Consider the following 17,010-nt stretch of genomic DNA (forward strand, 5'->3'; position numbering starts at 1 on the left):
TTTGAAAAATTTTAATTTCTGATGAATTAGATACTCGGAAAAAGTGGGGAAAGTATCGCGAAATTCGAAAGATTTGAGTCCTTACAAGATTCTGCATCCGAGTTTCGCGAATTTAAAAATCAAGTTTCGCAAATTTAAAAATCAAGTTTCGCGAGCTATCAATTCAGCTCTTCGTTTTATATTGTTCACACTCGATGTAAACAATAAAGCAGAGCTATACAGTCCGCAACCAATTCACGCCACAGATAGAATGAGGCCTCGCAAAGTCAGTAACTCGAGGAGAGAAAAGCGACGAGTCTCTCGATTCTTTATATTTAACGTAGCAATTCCGTTAGCGACTATTTTTTAGTCGGTCGACATGTCGCACGAAGGATAAATTCTATTCATTTATTTCTTTCTTCATTCACGGAATGAACCTTTTGGAATATAAAAGATAATATGTTGGAGAAAGAGGTACATTATTATGCATAGGTAAGTTAAAAACAAATTACTATAATGCATATCTATTAAAACCGTTCATAAGTATTAAAACATGTGCGAAATCTTAGGAAAACCTGAAAAGTCATTAGGAAATCATCAAAGCCACTAAGAATTATCATCTAACTTAAAACGTTAGACCCATATAAAAGGACACAATAATAGAGTTATCAGCTTGGTATAATACAAGTGTTATTAATTGACTAACTTACAATACGTTTTACTGCTTATTACACCATTAATGACGAGTCAAATAATCTGTTTTCAAATGTAGATCGCTTAAAAATTGTTCATAACCAAATTTAACGAATTACAAGGCAAATTACTTAGCTTGACTCGAGCAACTCTATATTACTCTTTTATTAATCGATAAATTAATAGGGTCCAGATAATACTACCGTACTTTAAAATGAATGTGACAAATCTGAACGCGGATATGTTCGCTAAGGTTGTATAGTACGCGCGTTATAGTTATAGTATCATTTGGCGTGTGGCGCCATACGATTGATCAAGCTACGCCTTGCGCTTTTTCTTCTCGATAAAATATTTGTCCGATAATCGACACCGTGCCATCCGCCGTTATTTGTTCGCCGTTTCTTTCGTTTTCAATTAAACGGCCATTCTATCGGTGTCCCGGATCCGAGCCTGTAGCGCGCAAAACCGATGAAAAACTTGCAAGCCAGACAATTTCGTGAAAACGCAATCAACGGTCGATGTTCTCATCGCCTCATCGTGAAATTCCATAACCCGATTCTGGGTGGGCAAACCAGAGATAATTGAGTATGCATTAATTCGAAGAGGCTTTAATACCCGCGACTTAATCCACTTAATCTCTTCCGTAATCGATCGATTGACACAGTCATCGTCCCGCTTTTTCGTCGTAGTCACATTTCATTTCACGAGGAATCAATGAAAGTACCTTAGAAAGGGAAATTAAGTAATCGAACTGGTCGTTAAATCGCTCCGTTCTGCGGTACTCGACGTTTTAATCTTGAAGCAGACGTTGCACTGTACCGACAGTATGTTTCTTGAGTAATCATAATCACGATAATGTCTTTTTCCTTCTTTCTTTCATCTTCGTCAGAAAGAATAAGAAAGGAGGATAAAGACACGCAGGAAATTCCAACGATCGTTGCGACGACTTATCGTTCCGCCGATGCAACTTTCTCGAAAGCAGTCGACGGACGACCCGGAAACGCGTTGGAAAATCCGTACAAACGATTGATGCGCCTTTGTACCTTTGCGAAAACCAGTTTACCACCGGCCTGCATAAAACGAATGGAATTTTTACGCTCGTTTGTTGGTTCTTGCATTTGATTCATCTCAAAGTACTTACTACCGGGATTTTTATTTATCTTTCAATTCCTGAATAATTTATCAAACGATTGCGGTGCATATTGTCGATAAACATCCTTTCGTAGACGAAGAAAATTGAAAGAAATTGGGAGAGCAGAAAATTGAAAAAGAAGAAAATTATTAACGAGATTTTCTAAACCACCATTTTGTGGTATTTATAATGAAGGTCGAATAAAATAGGAACTCTTTGTTCTGGTTTCAGACTTGAGCCAAGATGACAGCTATAGTGACGGATCTGGTGCACGGGTACAGGGATCTAATGGATAACAAGTCCGGTAAGATAATTTTTATTTTAATACATTAAGCAAATTGGCAGTAATGAAAAATTGGAGCATCGATCGGTCGTTAAGTGGGTCAATCTTGCGCGATCGTATTAAAAACCAAAAACGATCAACCAAAGTAAATAGGGTAACATTTTTACCAGTGAGCTGGTCGCTGTGAGTGATACATAATAGTCTTTCCGATCGCAATGACACGCGACGTCCCGATTTCACGGGATCGTAACCGAGTAACTAACCAATTCAAAGAGCCACAGAGTTGCACGTTAAAATGATACGTCAACTACAGGAAGCTAAACTCGATACAAAAATTATAAAAATAATTTTGATAGAGCGATACAAGGTTCTCTCGCAAATTGTCTCACGAGTGACAAAAACGAACAAATGCGTCGAATAATTTGCTTTCGTAACATCGAACATCATTCGAACGAGGACAAAAGACTATGTACGATTGAAAGAGGAGCGGACTGACACGATAACCATAGAGGAGACATATTTGTCGCGTATATTTTTTAAATGACCTCCAACTTCACGGCGACGCGTGTGTCAATAAACTCGTCCCCAATTTTTCTACGGATTCAGTTGAAATTTTTAAATCCATTCAAATGAATGTCATCTTAAAGTCTGACGCCTTCGTTATTAAGCAAACAAAACAAAAAGTAGGAGAAAGGCGTCCATTCGTGTTAGCGTTTCCCACATGATTCACTCATGGCATACCTTTTTTCAATAGACAAGAACGCAATGTTTTTCTCGATTCTTTGAGATTCTCGCTTCCCATCCACAATCTTTTTTTCTACGATTTTGTTCTATCGTCCACGAGAATTGCAACGTTTTGGATAACGATTGTTCTCCGATCGATAGGAGAAACTGGCCACGATTGATCGTAACATCTTTTTTATTCGATTATTTACCATAAGAAATACGTCGTCTACATCACGACGAATGAAATAAAGCGATTGAAACGCAAAATACGATTGTACACTACCGCTTAAAAGTATCCGAACACGAGCGCATCTTTAAGAAGATGTATTTTAATTATAAAATTATGCACATTAAATCAAAGTGCAATGATCTTATTGTATATGGCCATCGCAGTTATGCATATAATAGTACAAATATTATGAACCGATTAAATCGATTTTAGAAAGGCAATATGCAATTTTGTTAGCTCTGTTAAAGACTCTTTATCTTTAGATTCTTTAATTGATCACATTAGATAGGATCAGGTCAGATTAGATTAGATCTTGTAAAATGATATAGATACTTCTGATGTTAATACAACGATGTATATATCCAATAATATCGATACGTACATAATAAATAGTAAAACATATTATTGCCATATTTTTCAGTAAGTAATTTAGTTTTATAGTCTAATAATTTCATAAGAAGGTAGTAAACAATCCCGCTAACTCACCATTAATTTGGACACTTCTGTAAAATTCACGTACTGTATTACCTACGAATCATGCAAAATATTCATATACTTAGGGAATATCCAATATTTTGTCATAAAAATACGATTATTTCGTCATCTTCGTTTCATCTTATACAATCTAAATAGAACATATGTTCTATGAATAGTTATAACATATGTATTCGTTTCTAAACGATATCAGAATGAAGCATCCTTTACGTTCTTTTTGAGGGGGAAGAGTCTACCCTAAGTATATTCGAGAATTATCGAAAGTCACGGAAAGATGAAGTTTTGCCACCATGATGGTGGTGATGATCGTAGGTCCTGAAAGAGTATATTACATATATTCTATACATATATAATAGGAGGGTTGAAAGCTCATTTAGACGGTTGCGTTGCTCGGTCGCACAGCTCGGGTTTCTACGCCTTCGTGAATTGATTCATGAGGACGACGATGTAACCGTTACACGACTTACAAGCTGTTAAGGGGCTCAAATTGACCAGTCCTCTTTTCATGTTCCCATGCTACACGGTACGTGGATTATCGATTTAATACTGACAAGCCAATAGGCCGTGTTTTCCGCTAATTGTATCCCATGTAGACCAAGAGACGCCCTTGCCTGATTACACCCAAGCTGTGTTGTGCCACTGGAATCCGTTCTTGCATTTACATACGATGCTCATTCGGCTAAACGTTGTAGCCACGAGGATCGCGTCAAACAAACCGGTTAGGATAAGATCATGCCCCGGTGCGCGCATGACAAAAATATTTGTCTTTAGTTTTAAACGTCACAGCTACTGCAAATACCTTAACATTATCGACTCCACTTTGAAATAGACTTCATCTCTTATACTTCCATCTTTATAGGAGCTCTTTAAATATTTCCATACGTGTCTTGTCGAAACACTCGAATAAAATAAATGATTTTTAAATGAGTTAGTATATTGCTAAGTAAGTTAATTAAACACGTTTCTAAAGTTTTTACTAGAATTACTACTTTTTACTACAACGTCAACTTAAAAATCGGAGAAGGCAATTGTAAAAAGTATTGGCACATCATTGTGTTTATTGTAACATTTGCATACTAATTAATCTGAGTATATTAAATTTTGCATCATCTGATAGATAGTATTTTCATACAACTATAAAAATTTGACACTATGAAAACGAATAAAGAAGACGTTTCATTGGAAAATAAGGATATGTGCAAATACTTTTTGTAGCCACTACTACAACTTGTCATTCGGATTTCTAGTCTCGATATAATAATTTATTTAGAAATCTCCTATGTTTTAATGCCTTGTTTCATTTCTGCTGAAGATAAAATACTACATTTATGTTCGATCAATTAAAGTCGATCAATCTGAAATCGATCCGTTGTCTATTCGTGATTATAGAAATCACTGGTTAAAGTACAACCTGCTCTGCAAGTGAAATTAATTACGTTGATAACGTGAAAATCGAATTTCTCTTATTGGTCAAGATAATAGGGTAGATTTAATAGGCTGATTTTCTTTTCAAACATTTCTTCTTCTATCCACTTACCCCAAAGTTCACCTCGTAATTATTTGCTAACTAAAAATTCGTTGGACGAATTACGTCCGCATCGACTGACGTTCCTAGTGGAAAGGAAAAACAAACGAGTTGGTTTCTTGGTGGAGAACGATGGAAAATATGGGCTTATATCGTAAGAGTGTCCAGCGGTGCGTGTTCCTGTGGACGTTCCGGTCATATGAGTGCAGAGGTAATTTGGCGGAAGTTCTGTCAAACGCCTCCTGAACTAACTCTCCCGCGTCTTCCTGCGGAGGGTTGAATAAAAAAAGTACTTGTAAAATTTACCCAAGCTAACGGACGACACCGAAGAGGACTGTTCTCGAGCCGACTGAATTTTTCACGCACGAGAATTATCATCTTATCGTGTTGCATTCCTGTGTTTCTGCGATAAGGGAATCGTCTGGTTATTATCGCAATTCGTCAACCATGCACACAACTTATTAGGAAAATGTGAACAACACAATTAAATACAGAGCAATGCGTTTTATAAAGTGTATCTCGATGATAATTGATAAAATAATGTATTCCTATGATGACAAATACTTTCTAAAGCGATTTATCGAGGGGCTCAACATACATTTTTCTACTACAATAGAACTTCATTTATTCTGTTATTCTGTTATTCAATTAATAGTTATAGTAGAAGTTCATTAATTTTCCATGGTATCTAGTATTTTTCGTTTGTTTAATAAATATTTAAAAATTGTTCAGATAAGTGAATTCACTCAGCAAAGTGAGTTCAATTAATCGGGCATTAACTAAATTTTCATTGCAATAAGCGGAATTCAAATATGTAAAGGAGTTCTATCGAAAAGCTCATTTTTCTTAAACTAAAGACTATAGCTTGTGCCACTTGTCTTCCCCCACTTTCCTCCCTTCAACTGCTGCTAATATGAAAAATATACTTTTTGATATACAATAAAACTCCTTTTACCCGAACCTATAGGGTGACGAACAATTCGTATAATAATTAATTGGAATACATATAATAAGAGTTCATTGATCCTTTTTACTATTAGTGATTTCTCGTTCATATAATTCAGAAGATCGCGTTTAGATAAATGGAATCAATAGGCAGCAGTTCATTTAATCGTTCTTAAGTAGAATTCCGTTTCTATAAGTAGTATTCAGATAAATGGAATTCTACTGTGATGTGATATTCATTCGTAAGGGGAGTTATTTCAAGAAATGATCATTAAAACGATTTATAATGAAACGTTCGATGTAAAGTTATATTTATCAGAGATAATGTGTGTGTGCGGCAGTTACAGCAATAGCTTTTTTGTTCCGTATGTTTTTAATCCATTTCATTGGATAAACGATACGAGTGCGAACGTTTTTCTCCCTTCTATTCGACGACTGAATAGAGTCTAATTTTCCACGAGATTGCTATACGTGTTTGGAGCTCATAGGCTTTCTCAAAATCGAATTTTGATATTGTGATCTTTTAAAAAGCCCTCGTAACAGTGACAGTGTAGAAATATATTAAATAAATGTTATTCCAATGACCACGGAAACGTTTGTTGAATTATGGATTTGAGATATTTTTAGTAATAGTGAAGATGGAAATGCGTTTCATTACTATTCCACTTGTTACATGAAATTTTATTGCGTAATCGAAATATCATTAATAATGAAATACAATAGTGAATCTCTATTATATGACCTTCAGTCATAGTAGAATTCTAATTATTCGAACACAATTCAACGAAATTACATTTTACTTAATGCTTTATTGACTGAACTACTGCCGATTGAATCTATTTATCTGAACATGAACTAGTATTGTGAAAAATATTAGAAAAATATTAATTGTAGAATAGAAAAATAATAGAATCGTGGAAGATGGAATGAACTCATATTACATTTATAAACTGTTTCAAATTCAAATAGATGGAACTCCACTCTATTTAGCGTTTAACTTACAGAAAGAGGTTTCATGCTCTTTAATCCGAAAGAGAAATACTATTGTAGAAAAAGGAAGAGTAGGTCACTAGTAAATTTAAAACAAATAAGTATATTTCACTTATATGAACTATGTACATATCTTTTTTCAACAAGTTCAGATAAATCCTACTGTACTCATATGAACTGTTCGTTCTCCGATGGCTTCAGATAAATAGAGTTCTACGGTAAATCCGCAATATGGCTAACACCAAGGATCGACGTAACAAAATTAGGGTTTGGCTACACTGGGAGCCACAGGTAAGCTTTCATGGACGAATCAACATGAATGGCTAACATCAGGAACCACAGAGGATGTAGTGGACGAACCAACGTCTGGTTATTGAACTGAGAACCACTAAGGTGCCAGTGCAAGGACGTACCGACATTTGGTTACCCTCGGGAGCCACTGAGGTGATGGTTTGTAGACCTCGTAATCTGCTATCCAGTGATATATGTACCTCAAGCAAAGGTATATCAATTCGAGATGTCCGCTGGTTCATCCGTTAATTATTTCAAGGTAGATTTTGAAAGGAATAAAGTGAAACAGATTTAAAAATGTGATAGCGCATTCTAGTGAAAGATCGAGAGTTACAACGTAGCTTGAAATAACTTGGATTGCAAACTTCTATGAAAGGTACCAAGCGCGCGACTTTTGCTCTTTTCGAGCTTTATTTGATGAGTGATGCAGTGTTTCTCAGAAAATTATTGAATATACTTGAACGTGCTTGAAAAAGATTAAAATCCTGTTTTACAATGACCAACACGTACAAAGTATAAAATGCATCAAGGCAAACTCGAATCTGATTTCGATACGACATTCTGAATATAACTTCAAAGCTGCTGTGATGCTCCAAAATTTAACTTTTTAAGTACCCGCAAAATTTCATAATTTTGTAGGTGTTTAAGTACTTTACGATATAACGTCATGCGTTATCTCATATGGCAATCCCAGCTGAGGGTACGCTAGATTAAACATGCATGTTTTGCTTCCGTGTATTGAAATGCTGTATCACGAGATGTCGTTGCAAAGAAAAATGGAAAGAATTACATAATTTTATTTAAAGCCTGTGAAAATATGGAGGACGTTTGGTTCGATCGATACTATCGTTAACATGCATTTATTTTTATGTTAATTATTTAGAATTATGGACGTCAATTACGTTTTACGTAGTAATATAAATGTTCTGCTAACAACATTCGTTCTTGGAAAAAGCGTATATGCTGAACTTTCCGTTCAAGCCATTTGGAATTGTGGTAGAGTAAATATTCAACCATGCATGTGTTAAAACAACTCCATAAAAATTAAATTTATTGTTTTGATGTCTAATACATATTAGATAATACACTCTTCCTTGATAATTATGTTGTTTGCACTATTAACAAAATTGTAAGGCATAAGCAAAACTATTAATCACGTATACACGTATAACGTGCGGCCTGAATGGAAAGTAACCAAAAATCGGTCCTGCATAGAAAGTGTTAATAGATGATTGGTTATGATATGGTTATCGACTTCCTGCCGGAAAGGCAGAACTTTGACATCAAGCCAGGTGTGCGATCGCAGACTGTATAATCTACTTCTAAATCATATGCCGATTGCTCCACATTACAACGCTCATATAACAATGTTGAGTTGCGAAATGTCCACTCGCCTTTAGCGAATGGAGAATGTCACTTTGCTCCATACTTCCTCTCCATTTACATTGTTATGTAACCTTTGTATACCGTGATCATAGACACGTCGAAGCGCGATTTCTGCGTTTACATTAGCGAGATTGCATTACGTCAAATGATTCGACATAAAGACTGTGAGAAATATTTTTTGTAATTCTTGATACCTTTGGCTCTTTGTCAAATATACATCGCGCAATGGCTTGCCAATTTTAATTTACAATGGCTTACGAAAATATTTAGATATTTGTAGGAACTTCTTGCAAATTTATTGTGTACGTTGTACGAAACATTTTGGAACGACTCTGAAAATATAATGTAGTAGTTTCGTATATTTACTTCAAGCATACATTTGACAGATAGCATTCAAGTATTTCACTAGGCAATTAGATAGATAGATAACTTTATTTTCCTATAGATAACTTTTATTTTTCTGCCTTTTGGCTTTAAAAAGGGGGTTGACACGTAGTTGTGCCTACAAAATCAATATACACACATATTGCAATAAGCCTCAATATTCAGAGGAATCATCTTCAACAATTGTAACAATTATTATACGCTTAAGATGGATATTGGTGTCCTATTCTAATTTTTTTTATTAAATATATGTTTGCAGTAAATAAATTCTATATGCGTATACAGATTGAGTCCAAAGTTTACCAATATAATCGCAATTGTCGTGTTTCGTTACCATGCTAATGAAATTTCAAGAAGCTTGGTATAATAAGACATGGTACATTCGCACAAATTTTCTGTGGTAAACAGTCAAATACTTCCATGCCCGATGTAGAGATCGACCAATGGCCAATCATTGCGACACGTGACGAGGAAAAAAGACGTCCCTTGCTGGAAAATGTGGTACATTTTTAATAATTCTGTTGCATCCTTTAGATCATTCAAAATCCAATAGTGTTTTTTTTTTATTTCATATATTTCTTATAAGTTTGAGAAAATATGGATGGTTGGCGATACACGTGATTTCTTATTTTGAGTATTCGCTAGTTTCCCTTAAAACATTAAACATTCTTTTGTTTGTTAAAACAAGAATAAGATAGGATGTAAAAACGGGGCATAATAATTCTTGCATTATGTAACAAATGATAATACATATAATTATAATTATGTAAAAAATGATTTGTCGCCAAGATACAAAAGATAAATTCACGATGTCGTATCATTAACAGAAAAAAGATGTTTTTCGACTTCGAGTTCATTAATACATGTTTGTTAGTATTGACTAATATCGTGTGATCGTTAATTCCGTTACGTAGAAATAGCTATGTAATGTATATTTTTATCCATTTTTCAAATAACCCAAGTAACATAGAGATTGACAAGGTTTCCAAATATCTCAGTGTTTTGAGAAACGATGAATAAGATACGATATTAATGTGTAAAGAGTGTATTTGCTGCAAGAAACTTTAACGTATCTAACTGCATATTGAAATAATTAGCCCGTTTTCCTTTCCTTTATGTCATACTTTCATGTCATTGTTTTCCATCGTGATCCATGTTCTTAATTACACTATTGCCGTCGAAATTTGAGTTGTAGATAGTAAACATTAAAACGATGTAATCGTAAAAACATGATCTCACATATTTTATTTATACTTACACACTTTTCATAAATTTTGGGGCATCTTATATAAAACATGATTATGAACTGAAATTATCAACAAAACGATTATCGAGCAAAATTTTATGTTCATCAAAAACCGTTGTACAGTATTAAGAGTTACAGAAATATAACAATAACGCATCAGTCCTCAAAGTATCCTAATCTAAACTCGATTGAAGAATTTTGAGCAAATTGAATGAGTTATTCCGAGAATTTAGATAATAAAATTATTTACAGTAGATATGTATAAAATCGAATGATAATGAAACAAAATAATTATATAAATGTCAAAATTGTTGCAGATGTGGCCGATATACATACGAAAGAAAATTCATTTTATATTAATATTAAATAATAATATCGAATATATGGGTTCTTTATAGCCTAAGGTTTTGTGTTTTTAGGTTTTATAATTTCCTAATGATTTATCAGGTTTACTTAGTTTTCCGTAAGTGCTCTAACACTCATGGACGGGGTTAGGTTGGAGTTAGGTTAGGGTTGGGTACCTCGTAGAATGGGATTATAAGATATTCTGTTGTACACCTTATTGGTATCAAGGGGTAGCAATTACAAGCTCGTTCTTCCCATGAAAAGACTGGCTAAATCGACATATCGATTAGAATTTTTTCCACTGCGTGTATATGAAACGTTCGATTAACTTCTCTTTTATAAAAACCAAACACTCGGTAAACGTGGCTCGCGTTACTGTTTGAATAGCGTGCCGTCGACCCGCTAACAGTTTCAATTTTCTCCGATACATACAAAAGAGTTCAATCGGCCGTTAAAGTAATGTACTTGGATTACCCTGTTCTTTTTTAAATATAATCATGGTGTTAAAGAGGTTAACGAACCGGGAAGCCTACCACTTTATTGTTGCTTAATGACAGGAAAATCATCATAACGAGGTTTATCGTACCGTGACGTCGATGCATAAAGTTATGGAAAAAATAAAAGTACCACCGGGGGAGGAGGAGAAAAAAGAAGAAAAAAGGAGTGTAACGAGAAGTAACGATTGTTTACTTTCTATTCGTCGGTCGTTAAAGAATCGCTGGATGAAGAACCGATAATTAAACGCGGCTTTAACATTATTACTAAACCGAGCAGGAGAGCGAGATTTAATTAGCGATAACCACAAGAACGAAGTGGACGTGGATTTCACGCTTACTCACGCTAACCCTCGATGATATGAAATTGCTCGCAGTGATATCTTTCATTTGCTTGAGTATTGGTCTCTAGTCGAGCACGTCGCATATGCCTACGTTCTTAATATACTCGTACTTTTCTAAATAGAGAGACCGTTTGCGCCAATCTCCCAATTTCAAGAAGCCCGAGAGTCATTGTTCACGAATCATTCCCATCGAGCGCGATATTAATTAGCCGAACTTTGAGTTTATAGCCGTTCGATTTCTATTTAATCACGGTCGAATCGATAGCTCGAGCAAAAAGAAAGGGAACACATTTTTTACCTTTCGAAAAGTTCGATGTCGCACGTCAAACGACTATGTATTTATCGAATAATGGATAAGAGAAATAATCGTTCGTAAACAATTGTAATCGCGATTGTCGTTCGTTCTAACGGTAGCTGTATTCTGATTCTAGATCCCCGGGTGAACAATTGGGTGATGATGAGCAGCCCTTTTCCAACGATGGCGATATGCCTGTCTTACGCTTATTTCAGCAAGGTTTTGGGACCGAGGATAATGGAAAATAAAAAACCTTTCAAACTTCGAGGAATCCTGATAGCGTACAACTTGGTTCAAACACTATTCTCCACATGGATCTTCTACGAGGTTCGTCTTGCTTATTTGTAACTTTTTCTTCTCTCTATATTCATTTACTTTTTCTCAGGGAAACGTGATTTCGTACAGAGTGTACGTACAGAAGTAGATAATCGACAGCAAGTTATTCTACGATACACGTGAAAATAAGTCGAGAATCGAGAATAACAAAATTGCATTGAATGTCTCGTTTTTGAGAAAGTTTAATTTCAAAATTCAATAACAGTCTTGTTATTCTTGATTTTCGTCTTACTTCGAATTGTAGAATCTCCTCTAATTTTACTTATTCTGTAAACTTAGGACCATTAAAAGACCAAGTTATATATGTATACACGATAAGATAGGGTTATCAGAGTCAAGCTAATTTGTCAAATTTGATTATAAGCAACTTTTAAGCGATATAAATTTAGAAAAAAACTGTTTGACACATTATTAGTAACTTGATAAGCAGTGAAATATTTCACGCAGTTACATCGATAGCTCACCGATTATAAATTTCTACGAGGATATAACTTCCACTCGTGAAAAGGAAAGATGTTTGTTCAATTAATGTCGGCATTTTCAGTTGTAATTATCGTAATTCAGTAACGTGTGTATATTACTATATAATTAATAACCATACGATTATTCGAATCATTTTTTCGTTTTTTGATATGTCCTTTTGGTGGACTTGAAGTACACGGTACTTTCTCATTCTTTCGTTACTATATTAAAGACTAACGATCGCAATTTTGTACAAGTTTGACTATTCTGTAGAAAGTTCAAGATTGAACTTTATGATGTTGGAGCTTAGGTGACTCGAATAACTCTGCCTTACTATATTGGCACAGAAATGAACGCGAACGATTGTCCCTCGCTTAGCCGACAAACTCGTTCAAGTAATCCCATTCCGACGTATCATCGATCACGCCTAGAATAATTAATGGTCGGTCTCGACAACGATATGCCCCCTACCCCCTTCTTCGTGAAAGTTATTGCCTGTCGGCTACGATGCGCCGGTGCTTCGTGGCTTGCATAAGCCATTCCTTCGACCAGTCAATGAAATTCATCGCGTCGATGAAAAACCCGCGAAATAACATATCGACTCGCCATTTCCATTTCTCAGTTTTTCCATCCTATTCACCAGTGTTGACCTGTGCCAGGTACACGCGTAAAACCAGAGGAATGAAATTTTTCCTATAGACCAAAGAAAATTGAAAGAAACGCCTTGTTATTTCGCCTATAAACCCAATTACGTTTCTTTAAATCTTACTTAACTCATATTGTTAGTAGTGTTGGATTTTTAATTCAGCATTTCGAAAACCAAAATGGTCAACTCCACTCTTTGCAAGTTTTACGATTTTATTGTTAAGGTAGGCGATTAACAATCGATTTCCATAAATTTATTCATCGCAAAGGAAAAAAAGGATAAATAAAGAAATTCCAAGGTTCTAGAATTTTAAGAAATAATGTTTTTTAAATGACCACATTCTGAATGACTTCCAAGTAGCTGAATTGTTTATACGGACAAAGAGGAGTTTATAAGACAAAAGGTACGAAGAAATACTATAATTTCACGAAAGAGAAATATTCGTCAAGGCAAGGGGAATAAATATAATATATGTGCCCCAGAATAGATGACTGTAACTAACACGGTAAAGGATGTTTAGTATAAGAATTGATCACAACGTACCATTTTTAAACTTTTTTTGTTCACCGCTATAAGTTAAACGATCCCTTTATGCGACAGAACAAGCGTGTTAAAGGGGGAAAGTAGTCGCGTAATGTTGGAATACGATTTATAAAAGATTAATTTTAACTTCAAGAAATGAGTTTTTATATAAAATAACTTTATAAAATAACTTTCACTTTAGTGCTAGTAAACCGATGAGCTTCCTACGATTGTTTCGCACAAGGTTCTTATAATATATTATATTATATTATATTATATTATATTATATTATATTATATTATATTATATTATATTATATTATATTATATTATATTATATTATATATATGCTATATATATATTATATATATGCTAACCAATTACAAGAAATATGCATTTGAAATTTGAAAAAATCGCATATTACTACGTATTCAGATATTGAAACCCATCAACCAACAAGAACTGCACAGCAATACACAATTTTCCCGAAATCTAAATGCCTTTTTCCCATAATTGTTTAGCCATTTACGATTAAAATTAGAGATATGTTTATTCCACATATTAAAACTATCACCATACATCAAATTTCGTTAAAATCATTACACCCCTAATTCAGAAAAAATGTCCCCGTCCCTAATGCACCATGTTTCAAATCTCACGATATATGGGTGTATTTGAACAAATAGGTCCTATTAATAATAATGAGAATAATGAGATAATGCCCGCAATCTCAGAATGTGTAATATTGAATTTTCGGTTTACTTGTGGTCACATCGGATGGATCGATAATACTTTTCTTTGGGTCACGGTAACGGCTCGCGTTTAATTGATTGGTTCAAAGTGGAAGGAACGTAAGATTCCATGGGATCGATTTGAATCGATTTCCTATTTTGTGAAAATAGAAACCGTCTCCACGCATCCACGTGCTCCTGTGTCTGATGAGGGTCAGGAATGCGCGTACGTATTTAATGAAATACAGATCGTATTTGGTTTGTGCTTAGTATGTCGCATGCACGCTTCGATACAGTTATCTCGTGAGAATCGTACTCACGTAGGAATACGTTGCGTTACTTTCTACGAGTTCTTCGTTGATCCAATTATTATTCGGTTAGTCGATTAAGTACCGATTGTGATTAAAAACATTCTGATAATCAAAGAATTGACCACTGGGACTGAAAATCAAGATCAACAATCGAATTTCTTAAATAGTCTTTTACTTCGACTGCTTTCTCTCTTCTCCAGAGTTTTTTTTTATTTGCTCTATGCTCGCTGTTTCTTATCTTTCCACGAAATAACATGAACTTCCGCATCAATTCTTTTTACGTATTCGAGCCTCGTTTCAACAAAACTCATCGATACGTATTCTGAAATACATTTTGAATATTTGTCGCAAGAAAATCTCGATGAAGCTAAAATAAGATGAAAATCAAGTATAAAAATATTGCGTTTTCGGTTGTGCTTTTTAGTTATTATCAATTAAAAATTAACCGAAATATTCCTGTGCGCGAGTAAACCTCCTTATACGAACGAAATTAGGACAGCCTAAACAGCGGGGTGCATAGAGATGCTCAAATCATGTTGTATATATCGTGCTTATTGTCTACTTCGTTTGAAAGAAAACAGATTGTACTGAACATGTACTGTAATATAAAACGATTGCTATTTTCGTTACCATTCTTCTGTGGATATCCGCGGACGGGACAATCGGTGTGCGTATATAAAATTTGTATAAACGTTGTTTATATGTGCTATTATTTAGTAATTATTTATAGAGGCAAAAGATTAGAGGAAAGATTAATCCTGCCAATTCGAAAATTCCATAAGGCGGTTTTCGATATGCTGGATTTTAATGAGAAGGCAGGTATAATGTTTAATCTACGATTTTTCTTACAAGACATCGCGCAGGATAGTTTACGTTTTCGAATGTCATAATTTTCTTCTCTACGACTTGTACGAAGGAAGCTGCTGTCTCCTTCGTGATATCGTTCGATTTGAGGATCTCTGTGCAGCTCGCTTCTTAGGCTGACCTACTTTCGTTCGTGTAAGCAAGTTTGCTCATACACAGGGATACTTCGGCTAATTTTTAATTGTCAGTGACTAAAAACCAAAGCCGAAAACACAATTTTTTCATCCTTGAGTTTCATCCTGTTTTAACTTCAAGAATCACCCCTTAGATCTTTTTACACATGTAGCTAAACACCTTGTATACTTCACTGATACGTATCTTGATATTCGTCTCAAACAACTGTTGGAAGAAAGCCTTCATGGCATACTTAATGAGTGTTTATTAGTATCTGAAAAGTATGAAACAACATTAAGAACAATCTTTTAGTATCTACGCTACATAGCAATTAATCATCATCAATCATTTAAAATGGCAACGATGAAAATCTTCCGGGTAGATAAGGAAAGTGTATCCACTCGATTATTCTAAGAAACACTGAATCATAATGCTTTGATCGACTTGATAATATATTAAGTAATAGATCAGAATTAGGGCTTTAGTTTCAAAAATATAAAGTGTCGCGATTAGATTTATCAATAAATCTCATGCGTTTAAATATAATACGCAACGCGTTAAGAAATTAAGAATTTAGTTACATAATTCCTAATCGTTGTGCACCATGCGGGCGGTTGCCTGCCTCTGAAATAGGAAATACTACGGATTTTAATCTCTTTTAACATAACTGCGTTCTAACATAATTTCATTTTAACCCCTTAACCTACGATTTACGTTCGAGAATTTTTGCCCGATTTACGTTTGGTCCGATCATCTACTACGGGCTATGCCCGTAGTTGTAGATTAAGGGGTTAACGCGGCAAATTTTACGTAGATATTGTCGATTCTTATCATATGGCATACAGCGGATGTAGAAAATATTTGTACACTCATTAAAACGGAATAATTCTTCTAAAATTGACAAACATTTACTAGATGACGCGAAAGAAGATTTTGAAAAAGTTGCAACTTTATGCTCTCTATCTGGACCTGCAATGAGAATTTAAACAACATATGTACATTACTCTCTTTTTCGCAATTCCGCCCAGTTGCAACTTTTCTACATTTTTTTTTTCCTCACACGTCATCTAGTAAACTAATTCTCTTAGATATAATAACTCCCAAAAAATGTCGTTGTTTGGCCAAATTTTACAAAGGTTATTCTGTTTTAAAGAATGTACGAATACTTTCTATCCCCACCGTATATCGAGAGAAAAACTAATGTTTATAGAACAAGGAGGTTTTAATTTTCCTTATCAGCTTA

The 17,010-nt window shown here is 34.7% G+C and overlaps 1 protein-coding gene across 2 annotated transcripts in view; it reads left to right on the plus strand.

The window, feature by feature from the left end:
* LOC126871031 (elongation of very long chain fatty acids protein AAEL008004) overlaps positions 1-17,010 on the plus strand; it is a 35,717-nt gene that overhangs the window by 10,833 nt on the left and 7,874 nt on the right. The window contains exons 1-3 of one of the 2 annotated variants that reach the window (XM_050629378.1): positions 180-471; positions 2,036-2,108; positions 11,919-12,109. In XM_050629378.1, the coding sequence (XP_050485335.1) occupies positions 2,048-2,108; positions 11,919-12,109 (252 nt within the window). In that variant the 5' untranslated portion in view covers positions 180-471; positions 2,036-2,047. Of the gene's footprint in view, positions 1-179; positions 472-2,035; positions 2,109-11,918; positions 12,110-17,010 lie in introns of those variants that run through there. The other variant, XM_050629377.1, reaches the window with a different exon arrangement.

This window comes from Bombus huntii, chromosome 11, assembly GCF_024542735.1.
Source record: "Bombus huntii isolate Logan2020A chromosome 11, iyBomHunt1.1, whole genome shotgun sequence".
Classification (NCBI taxonomy): domain Eukaryota; kingdom Metazoa; phylum Arthropoda; class Insecta; order Hymenoptera; family Apidae; genus Bombus; species Bombus huntii.